The following is a 26,997-nucleotide window of genomic DNA, read 5'->3' as shown; positions in this document are numbered from 1 at the left end:
CACGGGATTTCAAAGCTAGCAGGATACAGATCTTTTGGCTATGCCGAAAGAGACACCAGGGCATTAACCACGGTGGTAAAAAGAAACATAACTTGTGTGCGGCACAACACAGACATAACGCACATTGACAATATTCTATTGGAACTCATCCCACAAGAAGAACACAGGACATAGCTTATTTATTCTCAACATTTATAGCAACCCCATGCTACATAAACACAAATTGAAGAACCTATTCCAGAAAACACTCAGACTTGCTGGAGAAAATCCGGTAGTTATAGGAGGAGACTTTAATGCCCCACACACCACGTGGGGATACTTATATACCAGAGCAAAAGGAAGGGACTTATGGAACGACTCGCAAGAATTGGGCCTCACGCTCGTCACAGACCCCGCCACTCCAACCAGAGTAGGCACGGCGCTAAACAGGGACACAACCCCAGACCGAATCTTTACCAAGAATATTGAAAAGGCGACGTGGCGCAACGCACTGGAAGATTTGGGTAGTGACCACTGCATATTGGAGTTACACGTCAGAGAAGGGCCGAATAGACCCAAGGAACGGCAGATCAAATTAGTAGACTGCCAACTATTTCGTAGAACGCGAGAGACGACACAGCAAAGATCAATCGCAGACATAGAACAATGGACTAAGGTGCTCAGTGATGACGTCAAAGCTGCCACAAAAATAGCACCACCTCAATCTAACTTGGATAAATGCGACAGCAGACTTCTCCACATGTGAGAAGCTAAGCAGTCGCTTCAGAATAGACTTAGCGGTCAGAAGCATAACGGAAAGTTAAGAAAGCGTATAGCGCTCCTCAACAAAAAAAAATAGAAGAACATGCTAAGCAATTGACCTAACAACAATGGGACGAGACATGTAATTCCATGGACGGACAATTAAGCACCGGAAAAACCTGGCACATGCTCAGGTTCCTGCTTGACCATGACAACAACAAGAAAAATCACATGCAAGCCATTAATAACTTAATACACGCATATGAGGTCACAGAAGAGGAATTTCTCAATGAATTACAGCAGAAATACATAACACAGGCACCCCCTTGCATCTATCCTAGCTACAACGGGAATACAAACGCAAAATTAGACGAGTAACTCACGGAGGCAGAAATCCGCGCGGCCCTACAGAAGTTAAACACCAAATCCGCCCCAGCTTCGCACGGTATAACCAACAAGACTCTCAGGAACCTCGATGATGAATCGATAGCCAAACTAACAGAATACATAAATGAGTGTTGGGTAAAGGGAGAAGTGCCAGCTCAATGGAAAAAAGCGACGACAACGCTCATTCCAAAACCTGGTAAGAAGCTTGAGATCGACAACCTCAGACCAATCTCCCTAGCATCCTGCGTCGGAAAATTAATGGAACATGTAATTTTAAACAGAGTAGACAACTTCTTAGAGGATAATAACATATACCCAGATACAATGATAGGATTTCGCAAAAATCTTTCCACACAAGATGCGATGCTCCAAATTAGGCATCAGATAATCGATTATAAAACGTGCTCGACAAGGGCCATCTGGGGCCTTGATCTTAAAGAAGCTTTCGATAATGCCAACCACGCAGCCATATTGGAAAATACCGAACGAATAGGACTAGGTCAACGGACGTATAACTACGCGAAGAGCTTTCTATCAGATAGGAAAGCAGTCATCTCCGTCGGAGGGCTCAAGTCGCCCGAGATCGACATGGGGGGGGGGGGGGGCACGCCGCAAGGCGCTGTCATCTCGCCGATGCTGTTTAATCTCGTCTTGATGGGACTCCCCGAAAAATTAAATCACATAGAGTCCCTGAATCACACAATCTACGCGGACGATATTACGATCTGGACCTGTGATGGCAGCGACGGATCAATAGAACGACTCCAGACTGCAATTAACACAGTAGAGGAACACCTCATAGGAACAGGTCTCACATGCTATGCAGAGAAATCTGATCTTCTATTGTACCGCCCCACACTTAGAGGCAGGCCTCCCAAAGAATACGACAGAAACAAGGCTCATGAGGAAATCAAGCTACACACCAAGAACGGGCGGAATATCCCAATAGTCAACCAGCTCAAGGTGCTGGGTCTGGTAATCGAGAACAAAGGCACAAATAGGGAAACCATAAAGAAGTTAGACACAATGGTAACAAACACCAGGAGATTAATTAAGCGAATTACTAACAAGCACCAAGGTATGAAGGAAGAAAGTATCATACGGCTGATACAATCCTTCGTAATCAGTCAGATCACATACATAGCAGCCTTCCACAATTGGTTTGCAGCTGAAAAGCGTGAAATTAACAACATGATAAAAAAGCATAAGAACTAGCACTAGGGATTCCCATCAGTACGAGCCCGGATCTCCTGCTAAAGTTAGGACTCCACAACACACTGGGCGGACTCATAGAACCACAACAAACGTCTCAAGCAGAGCGACTCACCAAAACCAAAACGGGACGGCATATACTAAGCAAACTAGGAATGAATTACCACAATCTATACGGGGAACAGAGGACGATAACGAGAGAAATCCGTGACAAATTCCTAGTACCATATATACCCAAGAACATGCATCCAGGTTACAACGACGGCAGACGCAAGAGTAGAGCAGAGAAAATCATCCGAAGCTTTGGGTCAGACGACAAAGCAACCTTCGTAGGCGTGGCTGAATACCCAGACAGAAATAGCTATGTAGCAGTAATCGTAGATCACACCCAAAAACCCCTTACAAGCGTATCAGTTAATACCAAACATTCCGAGACAGCAGAGAAGGTAGCCATTGCACTAGCATTGGTCTGCACGAATACTCAGTACATCATTAGCGATTCTCAAGCGGCCATCAGAAATTATGCAAAAGGTAGGATCTCTCCTAAGGCATGGCACATCATCAGAGTCAATGAAGCAAAATTCTCGAATGCAGAGATGAACGGCAGGCAATTGCTCTGGTTCCCAGCCCATACGACTCCAGACATTCCCGCAGTCAACCTCAACGAGGTAGCACACCGCGAAGCTCGAGGTCTTACTCGCCGAGCTGAGCAAAGAGTCACTTCCATCGGTCAGGAGAACGCGGAGGATGAAATCTAGAGAGAAAAAGATATATTAACAAGATTTAGCGATATTACCAAATTCTATCAAAATCGGAGGCGAGTGTTACCACCGCCTCACACTAAACTGAACAGAGCTGAGTCCGTTACTTGGAGGCGACTACAAACAGAAACTTATACGAGTCCCGTGCAACTAAAAACTTTCTACCCTGATATATACGAGAGCGATATGTGCAAGCTATGCAAGTCTGTTATAGCCACACTTCAACACATGTTGTGGGGATGTGAAATATACCAAAATAATATGGCAGTCTCCCCAGAAAATCTACGGGCGCGGTGGTCGGCCGTGCTGCTCAGCTCAGAACTGCAAGACCAACTTTGAGCGGTCCAGCGACCCAAGGAAGCCGCACGGGAGCAGCAGCTCTCAGTGGCCATCTAGGCGGCCCCAGGCCCGGGCCTCCCAATCGCCGGATTCCAAATAAAGTTATCACATCACCTCCGAACGCTTGTGCTTGTTTGCCCGATTTGGAAGTTTCATTCAACTCTTTAGCGTTGTGCGCACGCTTTTTATGTGCGTATGTGTGTGTTTAAATGTAATGAAACTATAGTTACCCCTTGCGTTACTGCCATTCATTTCGCGCAATAAATACAAATTGGGGCAGAGCCGATCTCACTACGACAGTCGTCGGAAATGCATTTGCATTGAATCAGTGACACTTTTAGTTGGTCGTATGTAGCAAGCCTGCGTACGCTGCAAGGGTACGGGAAAGAAGTACGCATGCGCATAACGGAATGCGTCTATTTCACGGATGCGTGCGTACGCCCGTAACCAGACGCTGCATGCGTAACGCGCGGCTTACTACTTGACGCTCTCGCTGGACCTCGAACAAACGAGAGAGCGTGATGGAGGCAATGGCGTCTAACGCAGACAGCAACATCACCCCCAGAGTAAATCCCGTCTACGTTGAGTTGAAACACGATGTCGACAAGCTAGGGGAAGTTCAAATAAGCGGGTTGACTTGGATGCTCGTGGCCGTTACTATGACCTCCGCGGTCGTCCAGAGCACTGATCGCAGAGCCCACGCCATTAGTGAAACTTAGTATACTCCTGACGTTTGGTGTCACTGAGGAGCAGCCTAGAACGCTTGCACCTCGTATGTGACATTTCTAGTTGAGCGAAGCGTATCACGGCACATTAAACTAAATGTGTTGTGCCGTGCTTCATATGCAGCGTAAGCAACATATTGTGTACTGTGTACGCATGTGCAGCGTACGTCCAACTAAAGGGGCCTAATATAGCCACACAGCATATTGGCACCACCGAAATTAGTTATGTGTGAGGCCTGTACTATAGCGGGACTCCTCTTTGGCGCTTGATGCTGGAGAAGCTCTATTGGCATCGCCTTTGAAAGATGGCGCTGACAGTCACCTAAACGGCTTGAGTTCACCAGGTATGCTGTACATGCTTTTGATTCTATCATTATTGTATGCATCTTAGTCTTCTTTTTTTCTTCCTCAAGAATTATCCATCTGCCTTGTACCGCTGCCTATATGGCAGTAACCATGCTTTTTTTTTCGCCAGTATTCTACACGTCTCTTGCTTATCTCGACTGCTGACTCGTTGATACGTCCATCCACTTTAAATCGAAGTACTTGTGGAAGGTGTACGAACACCAGCGCAATCTAGCGCCGCGGCTTCGAAGCCTGCACGTGGCCTCCGAACTGTAGGGCGCGCCAATGTGCGCGAGCGCTGAGACGCATAAAGGCTCCTTTCACACGTTGCAACTGGAGCGTAAAAAATCCGTGCAGTCACACGTGTCGCAATGCCATTTTTTCAGTGCTCATTTCACACGACTGCAATTTCAATAATGCGACTGGTGCGACCCACAGCGTTGCTTGCTGCCACATTTTATGGCGTAGCCGCATACTTTTTCCAATGTAATGGGAAAAACGTGCGCATCACGATATTATTGGCCTTTCTCTAACAGCAGCAAATATTACGTGTGTCTTGTAATTTTAAAACGCTTCCAAGTTTAAGATTGCTTTGCAGTACGCAACAGCGGTTCCCAAAGTTCAATGCGACTAGACGTGACGGACGTAAACAGCTGTCCGCAGCTGGTCGTTCAGCGCTCTGTGCTGTCTCGTGTGCCTTCTAACGTCCCATGTCGCTGTACCTGCGCTACAACAAATTTTAGGGGGACCTATCAACAAGCCCATGTAGTTATCCTCACAGCATATGCAGTATTCGGAATTTGGCTGCAGCGAAATCGTCATGTCAGCGCAAAACGACCCTGGCGCTACCCGTGCTTAGCATCAGCTACTGATGAAATGATGTGTGTACATCGTGTGTAATTGCGCATAAGCGGCTCCTGCTCGTAGCCCTGTTTTTGCACCAAAGTTAGCAGGAAGCGCCGAGCCGAAAGCTCGCGTCTGCCCTCGAAGGAAGCCGTGTGCTTATTGAACACGCAATGAAATTTGTGTTGTGAGCGTCCATTTTAGAGCGAGCCTGGTTCGGCCATCGCGGCGCCTGTGCTGAAATTATGTATAGAAGTCATCTCTGAATATTTCGAAGGGCGTAATAGCCGACACCACACAATTTTTATGAGCTGTAGTCGCTTGTGTACGGAGCTCAGGACATTCTAACATGGGCGTCGTCTACTTTCTCGTCCTGTGTCTCGCGCTGAAGTCTACTGTAATTCTCTATCAAGAAGCTTAAATCAATATCTTGCAGCACGTAGTGCGCCGGCATGTACTCCTAACCGGTGCGTTATTAGAAGTACATTTGTTTGTTTATTAACAAAATAGAGCGCTAGAATTTTGTATTCGTAGTGGTAAGCGTAAGTTTAGTGATAAGCTATCGGAACTATCGACCAATCTCGCTGACGTGCGTGTGCTTCTGCCTGCTTCAGTAAATTATCTCAAAGTAGGAATGAAATCCCCAGATCACCAAAAAGCATGTGCAACTGAAGCACGCGTTATGGTTCCTTCACTGGAAATTAAAGCAAGCACCCCAATCTGTTGTGGCTCCGTGTGCATTTAATTAGCATTCGTGTGCACCTTATGCGCATGTGTTTGTATTATGTTCTGATTATTGTACTTACAGTGGTGTAAGCGCTTTTTCATTCAACTTTGCGTTGATATATATGCACTTTGTGACCACCCACTAATGACGAAGATAGTCAACAACATTGCCAAAGAAAAAAGATACGCAGATCCAATGCACTTTTGGAATCAACGCGATGCGAAGCTTTCGCGCAGCGGTCAATTAAGTTCTATAAAACTAAATGCAATGTGTACAACTTTCTTCATTTTCATCCGATGCAATACGGACTCCTATGCAATGTTTGCATATGCATCGCATAGGGCACAACTTTATTGTCAGGTAACGTATACATAGCTCTGTGAACTCGCTCAAACGGCAGTTCAATAAGGCTTGAACCGACCCGTGAGGCTCACTGAACGCGTGTGAGCCTTGCTGAGTAGAATTTGGTGAATAGGGGTCATAGCAAGCTCCGCTGAGTGGCATTTGGCCGATTCTAGACTGGGTATGTTGGGGAGTCTGCGCGCACATGCCACTAAACCATGCTGTGGAATAAAACAGCAAGCAGCTCCATCTCACAATCCAACAAAAAACAATATTCGGATACACAGATGTGATGGTGTCCTTGCATATTTTTGCAAGTTGCATGATACTTATTGTATAGAGGCAGTAATGGCGGCATATGGTTACGACTTTATGCAGTTAACATATAATTACAAATTCATTAGCCCCTTCGTCTCTGTCTTGTTGGGCACACTTTATTAGCTGTGGATATAGAAGAACCATCCGCACTTGAAAAGGTGTAATCATTCACAGGAAGGGATGCAACCAGCTGACTTCACGGCCCAATCTTCATTTGATTTTGTTTAACGTGGTATAAACTTTTTATCGAAACAAGGTGTTTGCCGAGTTTTAACTTTGTTGCATGTGTTTCACAGTGGTCAGATAGTTAGAAGCAACGAAAGGAAGGGATGTTCACTGCAAAGTAATTTCTTACATTGCGGCAATAAGTTGCGACTAGCATAAACAAAAGGAATCCAATGTGCTGAAGTAAGTGCGGCATGCAATTACGTTTTAGTATGAGGTCAAATACAGGCGCAATAAGTATACAAACTCTGCAATACATTGAACTGTACTAGTTGCTGTGCAGGACGAAAACGATACATCAGAAAAAAAATAGATAAACCTGTTTAAGTGATGCTTATCGCCCCTTAAATCTTCGAAAACAAATTAACGATGCGGCTTATACCTTGTCAAGGCGCTAAGATGCTATTGTAGATCATTCACTACGATATGTAGTTTGCACGTTCGCCTTGCAAGCTTCACAAGCAGTCGTATCTCGCAACACAAGGAACATAACCCTGAAATGAGACATATTCACCCGGAGAAATACGCGTGAAAGCCGAAACCAAGAGATTGCAACTAGATAACCGCGCGTATAGCGTGACGTTGAAACGTTCGATACTATGCTGTCGTGTCATGTCCGTTCGACAGAGAATTGGACCGTCATTGCGTATTATTTCGATTGATCCGTCCGTAAAAGCATACCAGACTGCAACTGCTCTTTTCGTATATCGCGAGTACCTCGAGCGCAACCAACACAAAAACATTAGGACGACATTCGAAGGTCAATGGCATCTTGTGAGTGACACTTCCTATAGTATTGGCAGCTCGCACAAAGCATGAATAAAGGAAATGCGTTAAAAAGTACGTACTATCACGACACGACACCAGCGTGAAAAGAAAACGCCGCTTGATCCCCAACGTAGCGCGTCAATTAACGCAAATCACAGAACCTAGTCTGACCTAAGAGTTTTATCTTCCACCCGCCGTAGTTGCTCAGTGGCTATGGTGTTGGGCTGCTGAGCACGAGGTCGCGGGATCGAATCCCGGCTACGGCGGCCGCATTTCGATGGGGGCGAAATGCGAAAACACCCGTGTGCTTAGATTTAGGTGCACGTTAAAGAACCCCAGGTGGTCAAAATTTCCGGAGTCCTCCACTACGGCGTGCCTCATAATCAGAAAGTGGTTTTGGCACGTAAAACCCCAAATATTATTATTAATTTTATCTTCCTTGTTCCAGTATCTCTGCTGAAGGTATGTACCGCTTGCGCTGTGCACGGTTCCCCGCAATTCGTTACAATATCATGGTGTTTTACGTGTCAAAGACACGATTCGATTATGAGGCGCGCCGTGGTGCCGGAAATATAGACGCCGTCAGAAATATGGACCACCCGGGGTTCTTTAACGTGCACCTTAATCTAAGTACACGGGTGCTTTAGCATTTCGGCCCCATCGAAATGCGGCTGCCGTGCCTGCGATTCCATCCCGCGAGCTCGTGCACTCAATCAGTTGCACTGTTCAAGGCTTGTTCAGTCAACGTTTATAGATAAAAAAGTATCTATAAACGTTGTCCCGCGCGACCTATCGCCATTTCCCAAAATAAACTGCTGAATATTTCTCACGGGTCTGCGCTCAGTTTCAACAGAAGATCGCTGCGATCAGTGTGGCGTGCGACCAAATGGTTGCTTGCAGCCACCAGGGGGGGGGGGGGGGCTGCATCGACACCTGCGACTGAGATCTCCATCCCGAGAGACGAAACTCGAGCTTTCGGTGCGATAAATATTGCATCATGTGAAGTGAAATACGGCAACCGGGCTTCGGTATACACGGCAACGAACTGGCCGATGCCGAAGCCTAGGAAGCACTCGAAGAACCAGAGTCACTGCTTGCAATTGCTTTTTCAAGAGCGGACGCCAACTGCCTCCTCTCCATTGTCATCCGAAAATCGGCAGAAGAGCACTGGGGCAATCCGGATAATCGCCACAGACGACTCCAGAGATTGGACCCTACCATGAAATTTAGGCTACCACTGAAAATTCAACGCAGGTCTGCCAGTCTTCTCCACAGACTAAGGCTGGGGGTAGCGTTTACGCGCGGATACGTGCACCTCATGCGACGCACTGATTCTGCAGACTGTGAGCTGTGCAATGTGAATGAGACTGTAGGTCATGTGCTTTGTGACTGCCGTACGTGAAAGAGCGTCAAAAGTTGAACAATGACCTTACGGGTCTCGACAGCCCACTGCTGTCGGAGGACGTTATTTTAGGCCTTTGGCCATACGCTCAATCGAGTTTGAAGGCCATCCAGGCGTTACTGAACTTTTTCAAAAGAAAAGGCCTGGACTGTAGGCTTTGAGCATGCCAAACGGCTTGGCATATGTTTCACATCCTCCTTCTCTCGCCATCGTCACCCATCAGGCGCCTCTTTCTTCCCTCTTTCTTTCTCTCTTCCCCTTCCCCCAACGCCGAGTAGCTGGCTAGAGGAATATACCTCAGGCCGACCTCTGCATTTCGTATCATTAAACTCCTCTCTCTCTCTGTCTCTCGCCCGCGCTTCTTTCTGGACACGCCGCGACATCTAGTGGCACTGCCGAGAAATCTGCGCATGGCCTCGGAGATGAGAAGCTTGGTGCGCCGGTGCCACCGGAGGCGTCGCCCTCACGATAAAGCGAGAGGTGCTTATCATTAGCATTTGGAATTAGGTTTATGAGAAGACATAAAATGCATTCGTTAGTGGGTCTTATGTCCAAATATTCTTTTTTAAAGCGAAAGCTTTACTGGCCGCGAACTTGCGACTTCGCCGTGGCCGTGCTCCGAAGAGGCACATGACGTCACACCGCGTTCCTCGTCGTTGCGTTTGCCAGCTGCGTCGCATGCCTGATAACATGGAGGATTGAAAAGTAGAACTCGCGCGCGCCGCAACCGCAGTTGAGGCGGCAGTATGGACAGGGACAATTCTGATAAGCAGGAGGAGGCCTGGAATCGACACCGGAACGAGATGAAGAGGAAACGAATCGACCAGGAAACAGACGAACAGCGCGCCGAACGACTGGCTAAACGCCGCAACATAGCTAGACAACCAGACTAACCTGGACTTGCAATCAAGATTAACCAAGGCTAACCATGCTATGCCTTAGCTTTCGCTACGTATATACTGGCATAGCCGAGCTAAGCCACTGCATTTTTTTTTGCTATTACGCACACCCATGAGCATTAGCGACCTTCGGTTTGAGAGATTTGCATTCATAAGCCAAGGATATTAAGTCGCGATATTATTCCATGGTAACAATAAAATTTGAACAGCGCTAGACGACAGCACCAGAAAGAGGAGGTGACAAACACGGCACTGAACTTACAACTGATTTATTTGAAGTAGGAAGTCAACTTATACGTACAAACTGGGCACGCATGCGCCCGGTCATACATCGATGATCAGATACAAACTCTGAACAACCAACATACGCACGCGATGTACCTGCCTTGCAATCTACCCTTTATGCAGCAATGCCATTTCTTTTCGTTGACAAGATTAAAGATGTTTTGCTAACGCAACTATTAGATTTTCTGATGATATGGAATGCTTCAGCGACTTCTACTTGTCATTATGAAAAAATAACAATTGTGTATCGTCAAAGAAAGGTACGCATTTAAAAATGCTGCATGCTTTGCCAGGTTAGTGTCTTTTTTGTTCAATGAATTGGCATGCTCCCTTAGTCTAATATTGATGCAACGGCCTGTCTGGCCTATGTAAGTTTGACCACAAGATAAAGGAATTTGGTAAACAGCGCCCTTCTTGCAGCTGATGTACTTATTAACATGATATACCTTGCAAGTAGCATTCCGTTTAAAGCCTTCCTGCTTCCTCTGAACTGCTGCCCCTAATTTACCCAGCTTCATCGGAGCAGAAGAAACGACCCTCACACCATACTTGGCCCCTACCCTCTTTAAACGATGTGACAACGCGTGCTCATAAGGCATGACAACAACTTTTTTCCCCGCAACATTTTTTTTGGCCTGTTCCGAACATTTCAGCGCTTTTATAATCTTATTAGCACCAGCCACAATTACAGAATCTGCAGAACTGGCTTCTCTGCATCCCTGGGCTTGGACCATCAGGCTACTGGACATTTGATGAGTACACAATTTTTACAGCCATACCAATACGTCCTGTTACAATTCCGAATTTAACAAGCTTAGAGTGACAAGACGCGTAGTTTAGAAAAGGTTTTTCACTCCTGGGTTGCTAACACAACCCAGGAGCACCCAGCACCCAGCAACCCAATAGTGGCGTTAGCAAAACATCTTTAATCTTGTCAGCCAAAGAAATGACATTGCTGCATAAAGGGTAGATTGCAAGGCAGGTACATCGCGTGCGTATGTTGGCTGACCGGAGTTTGTATCTGATCATCGATGTATGATCGGGCGCATGCGTGCCCAGTTTGTACGTATAAGTTGACTTCCCACTTTAAATAAATCAGTTGTAAGCTGATGATGATGATGATGTCCTTGATGAGTTTGGCGCTTACCCACTCGCGGGGATTGGCCAAGAGTCGGGAAGACTTTGCTTAAGTGTTCAGAAAATGGAGGTAACAACCTAAAATTTTGTTACATGAATTTAGGCGAGAGAAAATTCAGCGCCGTCTTTGTCACCTCCTCTTTCTGGTGCTGTCGTCTAGCGCTGTTTGAATTTTATTGTTACCATGGAACACCAACTCGCCCAATCCGCTGCCCTTCTGCGATATTATTTTTTTCCGATGCGCTCACGATAACAGTTTTTCTGTTTGTTTTCCCGTCTCCTTGAATGCTTGGGACATTTTTTTCCGGAGCGTGTTCTGCCCTTGCAAGCACTGTCACTTCTGAATGCACTTCTGAATGAAGAAGAAGCAGAGCAGCAGCAGCAGCCAGTTGAAGCTATGCCGGTGCGAATGGATCAAGAATTCAGGTTCTGCGTATGCTGCGTTTTCGGTAAGCCTACGTTCCTACTGAAATGACGGAACTGACATAGCGGGCTTCGCGTTTCAACTGGCACGTTTGTCAGAAAAAGAAAGAAAGTACAGTGGCTTGCACAGGCGGCGATGTAATCAAGAAAGCGCTCGCACTAGCGATTCGTTGTGAAAAGGCCGTTCTATGCACTGTCTCAATACAAAGAGATTATTGCAGGTTTCTGCCCCTTTCAACTCGTTTCACATGCCCTTAAATTTGATAAAGTTGTAACTAGCATAGCCTGAAAGTTTTCAATTTTCAGGGGGGGGGGGGGGGAGGGGTGTTGGAGCCCGACCAGCTTTGCGGATCCTGTGTGTCTGTATATATATATATATATATATATATATATATATATATATATATATATATATACAGTGGTGACCTTATATCAGTGTTTACGGGACCTCATGATAGGAGACAGATCAATTTTACAGTCTGGCCGACTCATCTCACAGCTCCGAGAATCTGGCGTCTGTCTGTTGTGCGAATTTCCTTCGTGTGATTGCCTTATACTTCGCTATCACTATTCTTGCTTGACCTTTCCATTGAAACTGCAGCCTCCTCCTTTTATTTACTGAGTCCGAGTATAAGCGCTGCTGCGCACAACTTCGATTTTGATTTCGAATTAATCCTGCTATTTTATAACCTCTGCATGCAAGAGGCCATCTTGCAATCCCTAGTGAGTGTTGTATATTATTGGAAGAACTTTCTTTTTTTATTCATGAGTCGCTATGATTGCTTACTGGACAGAGAAGCAATATTGGGGCACATATTGTTGACGTGCATTTTTTACATGCCTTTCATAAGTGACTCCACCGAAGGGGTATCTTAAGTCTGCAGGTATTCTTCAGGGTCAAAAGAGCACGCAAAGTAATTTGACGCTAGGTGCACATACAGCGACATATTCATTCTCTTCGCATAAGCTATACTTACTATTAGAAGTATTTGTTAGTTGGCTACCTCCTTCTCTTTAAAAAATATAATACACACTTCGCTGTGCATATATTTAAACATATTGTGCATCTGAATGGTGTTTTAATTTTTTTTTTAATTCACCGGAGATAACAATACTCCCTAATACGAAATTTGAGCACAGCTGTATACGCATGCTTTCTTTTCGCTACAAGTTGGCTGGCGCAGGTAATCTGTCTCGTGCGGCACTTTGTAAACAGGGCGACAAGTGGCACGACAGCCTTGCTAATCGGGAGACGGCCAGAGGCAGCGCGTGGGTGCGATTCACTGCAGCCGCCGCAGACAGACCTCCGCTCATGCAGCGTTTTGCTTCAGACGACGCGCCCTTATCTGGGCACCATGTTGTAGCCTTCGTCTTCGCAAAGACCGTCTTGCACGGCAGTATGCGTTCCTTCTCACGCATACCCTCCTCCTCCACTTCCCTCCTGCCGCTCTCTTCGCTATCGACGTCTTTCATTTTCCGCTGCACTCCGCTTTCGCTTTCGTCTTTCGCTGCCTCTTCGCTCGGTTACAAGCGACAACGCCGACGCTCGCCGCTGGAATGGGCGCCTAAGGGCTGCAGCCGAAAAAAAAATGCACAAGTGATAAATTACGAATAAGGTAGCTGCCGCTCATGCTTCTAATGCGTTTGTCTTCCTAATGTCAAGATTTGCAGAAATAAAGCGAAGGTATGAAAAGGTGGTCACGACCTCTCCAACAATGATGCGGTAAGCTTTAGTAGCCACAATAAGATTTCAGGTAAAAAGGTAGAAGCAACTCAAACGAAACCTCAAATGATGTGAGTGACGGAACTCCCGTATTGACACTTCGGGAACGCCGGGGAGGCGGGGCTTGCCCTGCGCCCCTCCCCGGAAAACTTCGGAAGCGGCTCGGACGCAGGAAGCCGCTTCTCGTCGGCGCCTATTATTAATGATCTCCTCAACCATACATCTTCTGATCTCTGCTCACCATCAAATGTTGCGACGCGACTGTGCTAGTGAAAAGGAATATGCTATGTATGGCCACGAATTATCCAGTATTGTGCAAAACATGAGACAGCAGGACCTGCTGCCCTCTTCAGTCATTCAGAGAGCAAGCCAAAGGAAGTGAACATTTCTAGCATTTGGTATCCTAGAATACTGAGTAGACCGATGGCTTTCTACTTTACATCATCCTTCGCGGGCCGTATTAGAAATGTTTCTCCGCATTCTCTACACTAAAACGTATTAAAGATACCCAACCTTTCAACGTGCAGAAGCATTTTTAATCTAACGCAACGTGGATGAAGGTAACGTTACAGTTGAACCGTAGGGCGCTGGTATTTGGAGGTTATTTGTTTTCAGCGATTTGTGGCCTTTATACGAATGTTGGCAACGCTGGCTGAATACACTATGTTGGTAGTGTAGCACTACACCACCAGCAGACTGCGTTGGTACTACAGAGTGCGCACTGCTTAAGAGATCGCATTTGTGCATGGCTTTCTTCATGTGCGTTTCTATCTCTTTTCTTGGTATTTTACAGCAAGAAAACTAGAGCTGAAAACGCTAAAAAATTTTAAGACATTACATTTCCACTCTTTCTGCACTTCAGCAAATCAGTTTTGCGGAAATCTGAAGGGTAGACAAAACTTTATATAAGGGAACAATTCTCGCCTACCGGACAGTGGGGTACAGATGCAATAGAAACGCGTAGGGACTTCTCAAAGAAAATCCCGTAGTTCAAGAAAAATTCGTCCATGTTGGAGATTCTGACTAATTCGCGTTCGCCCTGGAAATTGCTAGTCTCCAGATTAGCACAGACAGTCCACCCGGAAGTGATGTTGGTGGCCGCGTCGAATCCCGGACGAAGACATTTTTTTCTTGTATTGCGAAGCTTTTTTTCCGAGTTACACGAGTGTATGACATTCCTCCCTGTTTAGTTTTTGGCAAAGCACAATTATGCACATTCAGAATGTGCAGTGAAATTCAATATGTAGGCAAAACGAGCTTAATGTAAATCGCGTCATATTTTCCTGGTAGACATCGTGTTTGTTATATATAGTTCCAAATCCTTAGGAAATTGGGAGTGCTGTTTTCCAGACGTACGCTTGCATTAAACTTCAATGCGTGGAATACTTCGATCAAAGCGAAACACCTTTTACTGGCAGTTCTTTCAACAGTGATAGTTATTCTTAACGAATAATGTCTTCCACTGAGCATCTATATTGTTACGGAGACCGTACGCGAACGCTTCACTTCAATTTATGGGTAGCAATTACCTTCTTAAATCTCCAGGAAGGGGTACATATATCGTTTTTTACCTGGATCCAAGAAATATCTTATGGCTCACACGTGGTCGATTACGCACACCAGCCATCTTTCTGGAAATGCTACTCTTCTGCCGCATCCGCCTACTATGTTTTAGAAATGCTGTAACTGTGCGAAAACCATGACAAAACTTTTCGATTTCTTTGAGAAGAACGAAATACTGTAGGCTACCTCCCTGCGGCCATTCGGTACCCAATGAATATTTTTTATCTCTAAAATTACTGTCACAATACTGCTCTCTCTCCATCGACGATACGCAGTGTTCGCAGTGGCGGGTGGCGTCATTTTGCTCGTCGCCTTGTTCGCCCTCCACCGAGCGGGCGCGTCGGGAGACGCGAAGTCCCGCGAGGGCAGAGCGGCCGAGGAGGACCTGACAGTGTCCACAAACCTCGGGCCCATCCGTGGCGTCGCGCTGCAGGTGCTCGGCAGGAAGGTGGTGGCCTACTACGGCGTGCCTTACGCTCAGCCACCCGTGGGCCCGCGCCGATACCGCGTGCCCCAGCGCCACGCGCCGTGGTCGGGCACGTTCAACGCCACCGAGCGGGAAGACGTGCGCTGCGCCCAGGTAGCCGGCGGCGAGTACTTCGAGTCTCAGGCCAACGCGTCCGCCGAGGAGGACTGCCTTAGCATAGACATCTTCGTGCCCAAGAGTGCCTACGACCGCAGCTCGAGGCAAGTTGATGTAGATGTCTGCCGGGACGTATGCCTGGCACCAAATGTGCAGTCATGAGTCATCGCTGTTGGGTTCGTCGTTACGCAGAACGGGGCCATATAACGTAAAACTATTCCAATATGTTTTTATTCCAATCTCCTGATGTCAAATTTGCGTGAGCGCCGACGCGAACATCGGGCGGTGACCTGCGAGGTTGTCTGAAGAGATCAATCACTCTCGTCATTTTTAGGAGGTCACTTTTATTTTTTGCTTTAAAAACGATTAACATTGCCTACACTGAGCGGCTTGTTTTATTGCCTGACAAGAGGCGAGGAGCACGCTCAAGTGGAGAGGGATTCGATGGGGCCAAGCCAGTGCACTGAAAATAGATAACCGGATGAAGAGGATGGTGCCGGCGTCTGCGATTAGTCCGCTTTCGCTTACTTAGCTTGCGGTGGCTGGTCGAAAATCGCAGTGGCATGTAACGGAAGGTTAACAATGCTGCTGAACGCTGCAAAGAGGGGTTGGCAGAGCGAGGTTGTAAACGTGCCGAAAGTTCTCGAAAACATTACATGGCCACGCAAAAAGTTTTATTGTACGCAAATAAACCCGCGCTCTCTGGCAGGTGCGAGTAGCCAGTGCCTGAGCGATCGGCGGCAGCCATCTTTTATTCCTTTCGGAACGGGGCAGTCTGCGGCTATTCATAAAAATTCACTTTTTTTGGACGTATTAATGCATCTTTAACGCGTACACGTCACTTTGACGCGGTAAATTTTTGCGGTTTTCTGACGTTACGTGACAGGCAGGTGAAGTGGTTACAGGCCTAAATGTTTTCACCAATCGCCGAGGTGTAATGACGTAAATGCGTCGAATCAGAAATAACTATTTTTTCTTTTGTTCGGTCCCATCATGCATAATCACTGTGTAACGTCATATCAGATGCGGCGCTATCACAGTTTTCGTGACCTCGTGTGACAGACAGGGGAAGTGTTGTTGGACCAAACCGGTTTTTGACCAATCGCTAATTGCTGACTGCAGAATTGGAATAGAAAAATTTGGAACATCTTTACGTTATAGCGCCCATGGTGAGTGTGGCGAGCTTAAACATTAGGATGAACGCTCAGGTGCTTGTTGGGAGTCCACGTGTTGTGAGCACGAAAAGCGGAGGGTAAGCACCAATGACATCCGCGACAAATGGTCATTTTTAAATCCAACAGCACTAAGCGAGCGAAGGACGAAGACACACCAACACGTGCGCTACCTCACCGACAAAATATTTTATTACTCTGACGAGAATGTATATATACGTGGTGGGCCCGCCAGATATGCAAGGCGCATCTGGAAATTGTGGCGCTGACGAATTATATTTCTTTGTTGTGCAGGGCCATAGACGTTTAGCTTACACACGATAAAGAATCTTTATGCATAAGTTATGCTCCGACAAGATCGCGGGATATTGGGCGCTCATTACGAAGTAGGACCTTGGTTTCCTAAAGCAAGGTATAGGAATGGCAGCGTTTGCAATGCGCAGCCAGATTAGAGATTGAAGAATACTTGACGGCAACTGCTCCCTGAGGTTAGCATTCAGACAGCGCTTTGGATGTCTATGTTTCACTTACCGCTCGCGTGTTTTCTTCCAGCAGTCCTGCCGTCTTGGCTGATGGTTCAGTAGCTCGTCGTTCAATAACTCCGGCCAAATCAGTGCCCACGGAGCCGTGCTGCCATGCACATTTCCTCAATAATCGTATTGCAAGGCCCAGTACAGGAAATTATTCAGATATTGTGCTTGTTTGGATTTACTTCCATGACCCTAATCCTACAGTTTCAATCGACAGCAGGACTGCTTGCGAGTGGGATGCCATGTTTAGTGAAGTTTTCCTTGTGTCGGTCCGAAGCTTGGGTGCTGTGGTCGGTGGTGTTCGATTTCTTCTCGGGCGTCTCGTCACCGTCTCTGATGCGTAAGGTGGCGAAATCCGTGCAGCCGATGCGAGAAAAGACCCCTTGGAGTCTCTTACCGTATTGCGTCGTTGAATCTTCCCAGGTCGCGAATCCTTCGCTTACAGCGATTCTAACAGTGCGTGGGACCTCAACGGTTTTTCTAAAGTTCTCGCAACACACTCTGCAATTTATACGATGAAATCCCATGGCTGTGAAACCATAACTTTCACTGAAGAGCGAGCAGGCACGCACCGAAGGGAGGGCCCGGGGGGGCCCCGCCCCCCCCTCCCGAAATTAAGCGGCATACTTTCCCCTCCCCCCTGCCCACGCCACCACTCGTCACACATATTCCTAAAGCGCTGCCAAATCAAGCTTGAGAATTGACAGCTATTCGGCGGTCAAAATTTTGCTGCCTCTTTCACTCGAACCTTTCGGATGGCGCTAGTTATCGGCATCTTCTGGATGTAAAGGCCAGTTTCCTCATCAATTCGGTGCCCGCGCGATAAACTCGAGATGCGTTCAGTTGTCACTATCTATTGCGACGGTCACGCGAATCGCTGTTCCTTCTTTTGTTCAACCTCCTTTGTTTAGACTCATCCAGGTACCGGGAAAGGAATTCAGCTCGTAGTAAGCTGGTCTGTACGCTTTTGGAACGAGTCGCGGCCTGAGAAAGCGCCAGCTGCGTTTACCTTTTCCTTTTGCCTCATTACTTCCTCGAGCGACGGCTCGCCGCGACACTGGCCGAACCTCGGAACCATATACCCGCGATATGGGTTAGATAGGTGGAAAATAAGATCATGCGCGAAACAGCGTCCGGTACCAAACCCTGCTCTAACCGCTAAACCCATAAGCAATATGAATGTCACCCGTTACCTCGTCTTGTTGTCCCTAATTGTACAGCACTTTTCGAGCAAATTGGCAACTTGAAACAAAAGTCGAAAGGAGTCGAGAAATTATGCAATCTACTAAGGGAGAGAGCCGAGGCAACAGCCAAACAGGAAGGAAAAGCGAAAATTAACACATTTAACTGTTGTTTGTGAAAATATTTATGGAACATCTTTTCATTAAGAAGGAACTAGAGAAAACGCCGCCGGAAGTGGAGAATGATTCCGCGTGTTTTGAATGACGCTTCTACAGTTATCATTCGAGCCGCCTGACATAACCACTTCTCTGCTGAGCTTATGTGGGTGTTTTCCTAACCTTCTGCGGTGGGCGCAGTACCTCTAGAACCATAGCGTCCGGCGCTCTACGCGGTTGTACAGGACGGACGGCCACTCATCGTTACGCAACGCCCCAAATAACAATACTAGTCGGTTTTGGCACTTGGTAGAGCGATAAGCGAGGGATTCAAAAGAACTGTTATGGTTCCGCAAATATATATTTCTCTATAATTTTTCCAGACCTAATTCAAAAACTGCTACTAGATATCTTTATTTTAGACTTTCGCTTGTTCACTTAATTGTTCTTGGCAGTGTTCTTCCTGCCCTTCTTTCCTTCCGTGAGTCCATTTGATGTGGTTCTGTGTTTGTCAAGTAAACGAGAGGTGCATCTCACAGCCGTACCTGTGAGATACACCTTATTTCATTCCTCTTTTGCGTGTTTACTCGTTTTTATGGCGAACGGTAGGCAATATTCACGTTTCTACTATTAAAGGTAACTCCCCTCCCCCCATCATTTTCATGGAAAAGTTACCTTGGGTTGGGGGGCCCTCCCCGAAAAAGAATTCTGGGTGCGTGCCTGAGAGCAAGTATGCCCATCTCGTAAACGCACCTCAAAGCGCGCAACGCGGACAAACTTAAAGGTTGCCATGTACGACTCAACAGAGCGAACACTGACGAACAAACCCGGGGCAGTTAATGATGACGAGGTGAGCGTAATCCGATCCCGCCCTTTCCGCGTCTACCAATCAAGGTTCGGGCGTCCTAACCACGCTACCAGGTGCAGCTTATCAAGCACCTGTGCGCGCGGCGAGCGGCGATCACACGATATGGCGCAGGTGGCTGAGACCGAAGCGCTATGCCACATATATGAGCACGCTCCGGGTCACTCCACTGAGCTGCAGTGCATTCTTCAGCCTTTAAGACTAGGGCTCGCTGATCCGAAAACCCACCAATGCAGACATCCACAGCTTCCTTGAGGTTCTAACCTTCTACCTGCAGTCAACGTTCATCGAAAGATCGGACACTTCATTTATCCAAAAGCAAAGTGCGTGCACTGGGCTTAGCTTCAATATCAGTGACATTCTTATTAGCCCGATATGACAGAGGCTTGCCTTGGTGTGATTTCTGCTGCAAGGGTGTTTCGGCACGTTGATGATTTTTTTCAGTTGTGGTAATGACCAGGGTGACGGGCAGCATAGCATCGCCAAAATATCAGACTTAAGCGAGCCTAAATTCATTACTGAAGCTCTGGACAAAAACGAATCTCTTTATATTTAAATATGTTTTTCGCGCCCGATCGTAAAGCTGGCAATATTCACTAAGCATGTGAAGCCGGGAATCGGAAAAGCAAGTATGAAATCGTCCCTCTGGAGATCTTGGACGGACTTTGTAGAAAGGTGCCTCAGCAGCCAAGTTGAATGCTATCCCCGTAACCCATCCAAGTTTAATGCTATCCCAGCTGAATCTCCGTAATCTCGCTTACAGTGGTAGCGGAATCGCTTCTCGTTGAATTAAGAAAAGCAAGCGCACCGGAACGAACTATGCATGACCGACGTAGAAAAAGCGTTGTCATCATATCCTACGTTCATCAAGCGCCTCACTGCTTCAAAATAATTTTAGGAAAAGCCGACGTGGGGATATTTTTTTCTGTACTAAGCATGCTTGGTTCTCTGTATATGCGCGTAAATAACAGAAATTCATCCATCATTACCTGTGAAAAGAACTACGCAAAAAGTACGTAGAGTGGACAAGTGATGTCTGTTGCATACCTTTATCGTGCTGTTCATGCTAGATCCGCCAAAAAATGGCGATGTGTAAATGAACGACTGCGTGAAGATACCAATCTGATGAGCTGGTCTATTGGAAGTCATCTAGTAATGTACACTCGCCCACAAAATATTGCGGGGTGCGCGAGCGCGTGGCGAAACGACTTTCCTCCTCTGCTAGCAGTGAACCCCTGGTGTCGAGACCGACGCCTGCACGCATGCGCGTCCCTGCGAGGCTGCAAGCGTACATGTTTCCGCGCTTCCTCCTTGCGCTCCGGCGATATCCGAATGCAGCCGCGAGGTGCCCCTATTGCGTTTGGCGCTGTGGCGACTTCGACGGGCAAGACTTCGTTTATGCAACGGAAATCAAGAGCTCATTTTCGTTTTGCCGGTCTCCTTTTATAGAGCGCCTTTTGTGCCATAATCTTCTGCGGGAAAACGCCCCATTCGTCAAAAGAAAGAAACAACGAAGATTGGCCACGATAAGGTCAGCGCAGAGAAAAAAAATGACTTGCGTTCGCTAGCGGGCCCTACGCGGCAGCGCTCGTGACTCGACAAAAAGCGGCCGCAGCGGCGCGCGCAAGCTCACGCTTCTAAACACGCTTCACATAGTTCTGCCCGTGGAAGCCGCCACAGCGCATATCGCAAGAGGGGCACCTCGTGGCTACATTCGGATATCGCAGGCGCGCAAGGAGGAAGCGCGGAAACATGCACCCTTGCAGTCTCGGAGGGACGCGCATGCGTGCAGGCGCCGGTCTCAACACCAGGGCTTCCCCGCTAGCAGGGGAGGAGGGTCGTTTCGCCACGCGCTCGCGCACCCCGTAATATTTTGTGGGCGAGTGTACACCTCTTGTTGCAAGTACACGCGTATGTCTGAGAAGTGCGTGATTGTGGCCAAATGTGAGCATCAGAGGGTTAGAGAGATATGTAAGGCGTTCCGTGTACGTGTGACAATAAATCTGCGCGATAGCGCCCCATCCACAAGATTATAAGATAGCGAGATTGCTTACCTATCATTGTGAAACAGATGTCCCGCTACCCATGTTTTCTTTTTTTTTAAGGCGAAAGCCTTTCTAGGTTCATGGTGAAGTTTGTGTCAGCAGACCTCACCGCTGGAGCGTCCGTCGAACCGTCATCACGCCATATGAAGACAGATTAAACAATAAAAAATGATTGATAATGACAGTTAGTGAATGATAACGTTATAATAAGGATTGATAGAGGTTAATATAGGCTAGTAATGACTAATAATGACTACTAATGACATATAATGACTACTAATGGCTACGAAATTACCAATATGTCTAGCGACGGCTTGTAATGACCACAATTAATTACAAATTACTAAAAATGCTTACTAGTGAGCAAGAATGACTAATAATGACTGAAATTACTTGTAATATGACTATGAAATGACCAATATGTCTAACGACAACTTATAACGACTACAAATGATGAGAAATGACTAAAATGGTTAGTAATGACCAGTAATGAGTAATGACTGAGATGACTTGTCATGACTTCTGATGACTAAGAAATGACCAATATCTCTAACGACAACTTATAACGACAATTCATTAGAAATGACTAAAAATTCTTAGTAATGATCAATAATGACTAATAATTACTGAAATTACTCGTAATTACTGCTAATGACTATGATATGACCAACATGTCTAACAACGGCTTGTAATGCCCACGATTGATTACAAATGACTAAACATGTTTAGTAGTGAGCAGTAATGACTAAAAAAAAGAAGAGAAGAGGCAAAGAGAAAGAGGCGAATGGCAAGAGGGGGAAGAGTAGGCTTTCGCCGTTCACCTCTTAAGGAAGATCTTAAGAGACCTTGTAATTTTTGTTTTTTTCCTTTGTAGTTGTGCCAGCAAAGAGCATTTCACTATTTCACGTCTTACTATAACCAGGTGATTATTTGCAGCTATTACAGAATATTTAAAACTCGCCTGTGGCACACCACATAAGTCTAGCGCTCGAGCTGGATTATTCAGAGGCAGACATTACAAACACGAGAAATCGGAACACATATTCAATTAATCAAAAAATCATTTTTAACTTCCTATTTTAATTACTTTACGACCCATATTGCAATTTGCCAATTGTAGCCGCTGAGCTGACAAGGCATATTCATAGGGGTGTGCGAATATTCGAAACTTTCGAATGACGCATCGAATAGTGTCCTATTAACTTCTATTTTGGAATGGAATAGTCAATATTCGTAGAAGGAAATATTTTCGTTGAATGCTTTTCCAATATTTCAACACGTCAACTGCGTTCAGGGAAACAAACAGTTTGAGCAAAATACCGTAAGTTTCCACCTCCGGGTGCATAACATAGAATACAACATGTGAACTTGATGGAGCAAGCTATGTCGCTTAGGCAGCCATACTTTACAAGCTGCACAGCGATCAGTCACAATGTCTGAACAGTCCTGTGCATACGAAGAAACTGCCTCATTGCTACTCATGTTCTATTTGTGTTTTTAATAAACAATTCGTAACACGCAACGCAATGGCAGAAACCTTACATCTTTAGGAATACTAGGATGTGAACATCGTTTTATATTAGTTGTGATAAGGACTGTTGATTATTCAGAAACTGTTTGAAAGCTATTCGATATTCGATTCGATTCGCTTGTGGCACTATTCGCACACCCCCAACATTCACTTACATTGAAGTGTCAGCATGACACCCGTTTTGAGATATTCATTCCCAAAGTGCGCGACAAATTACATAGTCGTTGCAGCTGCTTTGCTTCTTCATGCATAAAATAGTATTTTATAAGCAAAGCGGAACAACAGTTGATCCCGCCGTATATTGTTGTGCGAGCAATAATATTGAATGGTTGCCAGTAGTGTTCCGTCCAGTCGCCTTCTTTCCTTCCGTATGAATTGTCTCCTAAGTAAGGCTCCTTCTCGACAAAACAGTGCAATGTAATGTTAAATGTTCATAGCTCGGGGCCACTCGCGAATACGAGTAATGATATGCGGGTGCTATACCTGCTTCCCGCTATCGTCTGTCAATGTGCTCGGGAAGGAGTGCCGGCAGTTTTTGACAGCATCTGGGGTGTGGATATTTTCGTGCCCAGGCCCATTGTGGTGGTGCTGCACGGTGGCGGCTTCCGCACGGGCTCCAACCGTCACCCTCTGTACGACGGCCGCTGGCTGGCGGGCGTTGCCGACGTTGTCGTTGCGGTGCCCAACTACCGCCTCGGCCCGCTGGGCTTCTTACGCGCCGGCGAGGGGAGGCCAGACGCCCCCGGAAACCAGGGTCTCTGGGACCAGCTGCTCGCCATGCAGTGGGTGCGCGCCAATGCGGCGTCGTTCGGCGCCAGTCGGGACGCGCTGACTCTACTCGGCGTCGACAGCGGAGCCGTGAGCGCGGGTCTGCACCTGCTGTCGCCGCTGAGCAGGCAGTTCTTCGAGCGCGCGGTGCTGGCAGGCGGCAGTCCGTTTGTCATGAGCCGCTACAGCGCGTTCGCCGAGCTGGACGAGCTGCGTCAGCTAGCTGCCACCGTGTGCGACGAGCCGCAGGCGGAGGCAGAGAAGGACGAGCAGCCCGTGAGAAAGCCGGCGATGGCTTGCCTCCGTGCCGCCGCCGCCGAGCACATCGTTGGCAGCCTGGACGAGTTCAACGGCGTCAACGCGCGGCCCTTCGGCCCCGTGTACGGTGCCAACGACACCGCCGAGGACGACTTCTTCCTGCCGACAGCCGCCGGAGACTCGTACCTCCTTCCGGACGAAGAAGGAGTCGGCGGGGCTTTTGGCGGCAAGGCGCTGGTCATCGGCTACGCCGCCAACGAAGGCGAGTACTTCCTGCGGCAGTTCGTCGACCAATGGGACCTGGAGAGCGCGGACTCGCTGCCCAAACCTCTTGTACGTCTGCTGCTCGACAGGCTGTTGCTCCACTTCTTCGGTCCCGAGCAGCTGGCGGAGCTCAGGGCGCTGTACTTCGGCGATCTGCTTGCGGACAACGATGGCGCGTCCTTCTCTTCGGCCGCTGACGCCTACCTGCAGGCTGCCTCCTTTCTTGGCGACGTGCTGGTCAAGTGTCCTGCCAGGATGATGGCGGAACTCGCGTCGGCTGGTGGCGCCAGCGTTTACTTCTACGAACTCGATTACAACGTCAACGCCCTGGCCGTGGACGGGGGCGCCGGGCTGCAGGGCCGCTGGTCCGGCGCGCCCCACTACACCGACGCACTCTTTATGCTCGGCGTCTTCCTCGGCCGGGAAGTAGCGGACGGAAGCCACATCCTCGCTACTAGCCGCCGCATGATGGGCAAAGTGGGCGCCTTTGCACGAACAGGGTAAGACGCGTGCCAGTAATACGGAGTTTAGAAAGTTCAGATAAAATAATACATACGCATGCGCGTGTATACACGCCTGTACTCTGTTCAAGGGGACTTAAAATCAATAGTTCCCGACAAATTAGTAATCAATTTTGGCATGCAGGCCTCAGGACTATATTATTGCCAATATGATTCTACATAATGCGCCACACCGAATGCGTTTTTCTCAGAAGAAGACGATAAATCGCAAATGTCTTGCTTAGAATGTCATTAATGTACGTTATAAAAGCTGAATATATCCACTAGAACACAAGACAACAGCGGGCACGAGACACGAGCCTAACTCCAACATATGCAGCTAAGGCACAAGACGCAGTGCCTTTTGCCACCTGTTCACAAAGGGCAGAAAGGGGTGTAAATGGGAAGCCGAAAGAGTTCCAAAAATTAAAGGCAAGAGGCGATGCCATCAGGTCTCCATGATGTCATAGCTATGGGGTAGCATATTTAAGTCACCAGAGAGTGAACACTTTAAAGCCTCCTAGCACAGTACAAAGTGGCATGTATAGTGAAAAAGAAGCGCCTCTTTTTTCTTTCTACAAAAAACGCCTGCTATAGGGCGCATCGCACTTCTCCAAAATGACAGAATTCATGCGTCAAGGAAACGGCGTTTAGAACAGTTATGCACGAATGAAATATGCTCTCAAGTCCTGCAATCTCAGGATCAATAAAATATGGCGAATAACATCTGTCGGACCACCGGATGATTGAACTTATGCATTCAATAACTAGGAACATTAGAAATATATAAGTTGACACTTCAGGGAAAGATTATTTGAGCTACGCTGCTTTATAAACCGCCCGCAACACCAAAAATGTCGCTGCTACAGAGGGCATACGATTGGACAGAAAAAAAAAGGGGGCAAGACCGAGAAACGCGGCCTTGACATTACTCCACCAGCGCACCATGACGTCATTGAATTCGCCGCCGTTTGTACTGGCCCGGGCAAATACTTATCGCTAAAAGTGGATTATATTGTATTTTGAGAGATCACAATACTGAACTTAGGGAGCTCTATTATTATTTTGTGAACGACAACGGGCCGAAGTGCAACAGATAGACAGACAATGAACTTTTATTGAGGTCCTGAGGGACTAGCCGGCGGAGAACCGTTGGGGCCCCCTGCTCGCCGCTGGCTGCTCCCATGTCGGAATCGGGAAGCCAAGCCTCTCCGCTCTTTCACGGACCCTCTGGACGGCCATGGACTGGAGCTTCAGTTCCGTACTAGATATGGCATCGCCTCATGCCCCCTTCGCTGGCGAAGGACGTATGCCGCAACGCAGGACACTGCCAGAGCATATGAGATAGAGTGCTAACCTCCTCCCCACAATCCGGGCACTGTGGGTCAATTTCTGGGTAAATCCTGTTTGAGAAACCTCGCGAGGGATATGACTTCGTCTGAAGCATCCTAAGCGTGATCGATTGAAATCTGCATAGATTCGGGTGTGGAGGCGGGAAGCGTCTGCATTCCTCTTTATAATGGGAGACGATCTCATGAAAGGTTAATAAGGGGTCGCTGTGGCCGAGCTCCTCCGGATCCAATGTAGCCCCACGTCACGGCGCGTTAATTCTCGCGCACGGCGGTGAGCAGCCTCATTGGGGTTCGGGCGGCCCGGCAGCACGTTGTCGCCCATGTGAGCAGGGAACCATATAATATAATGCACGGGGCCACAATTAGTTCTGGACTTGCATTTCAGAATCGCCTCCACCTGTCTCGCAACCATTCCCGAAGCGAAAGCCCTGACGGCCGCGCGTGAGTGAGTGTAGATATACGGCCTTTTTGGATCCTGCATCGCCAGCGCAACCGCCACCTGTTCGGCCACGTCGGCCGTCACAGCGCCTACCGAGGCTGCAGATAGGAGCTTGCCCTTTTCGCTGACCGCCGTGACCGTGAATTTATCGGAGCGCCCATACTGAGCTGCGTCCACGAAGGCTTCCA

At 47.5% G+C, this 26,997-nt stretch overlaps 1 protein-coding gene across 1 annotated transcript in view; it reads left to right on the top strand.

The window, feature by feature from the left end:
* Nucleotides 1-26,997, top strand: part of LOC142574964 (cholinesterase-like) — a 44,959-nt gene that overhangs the window by 10,962 nt on the left and 7,000 nt on the right. The window contains exons 2-3 of the mRNA XM_075683943.1: nt 15,441-15,852; nt 23,801-25,018. Of these exons, the coding sequence (XP_075540058.1) occupies nt 15,441-15,852; nt 23,801-25,018 (1,630 nt within the window). The remainder of the gene's footprint in view (nt 1-15,440; nt 15,853-23,800; nt 25,019-26,997) is intronic.

The sequence above is a fragment of the Dermacentor variabilis genome, chromosome 3 (genome assembly GCF_050947875.1).
Source record: "Dermacentor variabilis isolate Ectoservices chromosome 3, ASM5094787v1, whole genome shotgun sequence".
Taxonomy (NCBI): Eukaryota; Metazoa; Arthropoda; class Arachnida; order Ixodida; family Ixodidae; genus Dermacentor; species Dermacentor variabilis.
Note: the sequence above shows the minus strand (reverse complement) of the source record. Positions and strands in the feature narration are given on the sequence as shown.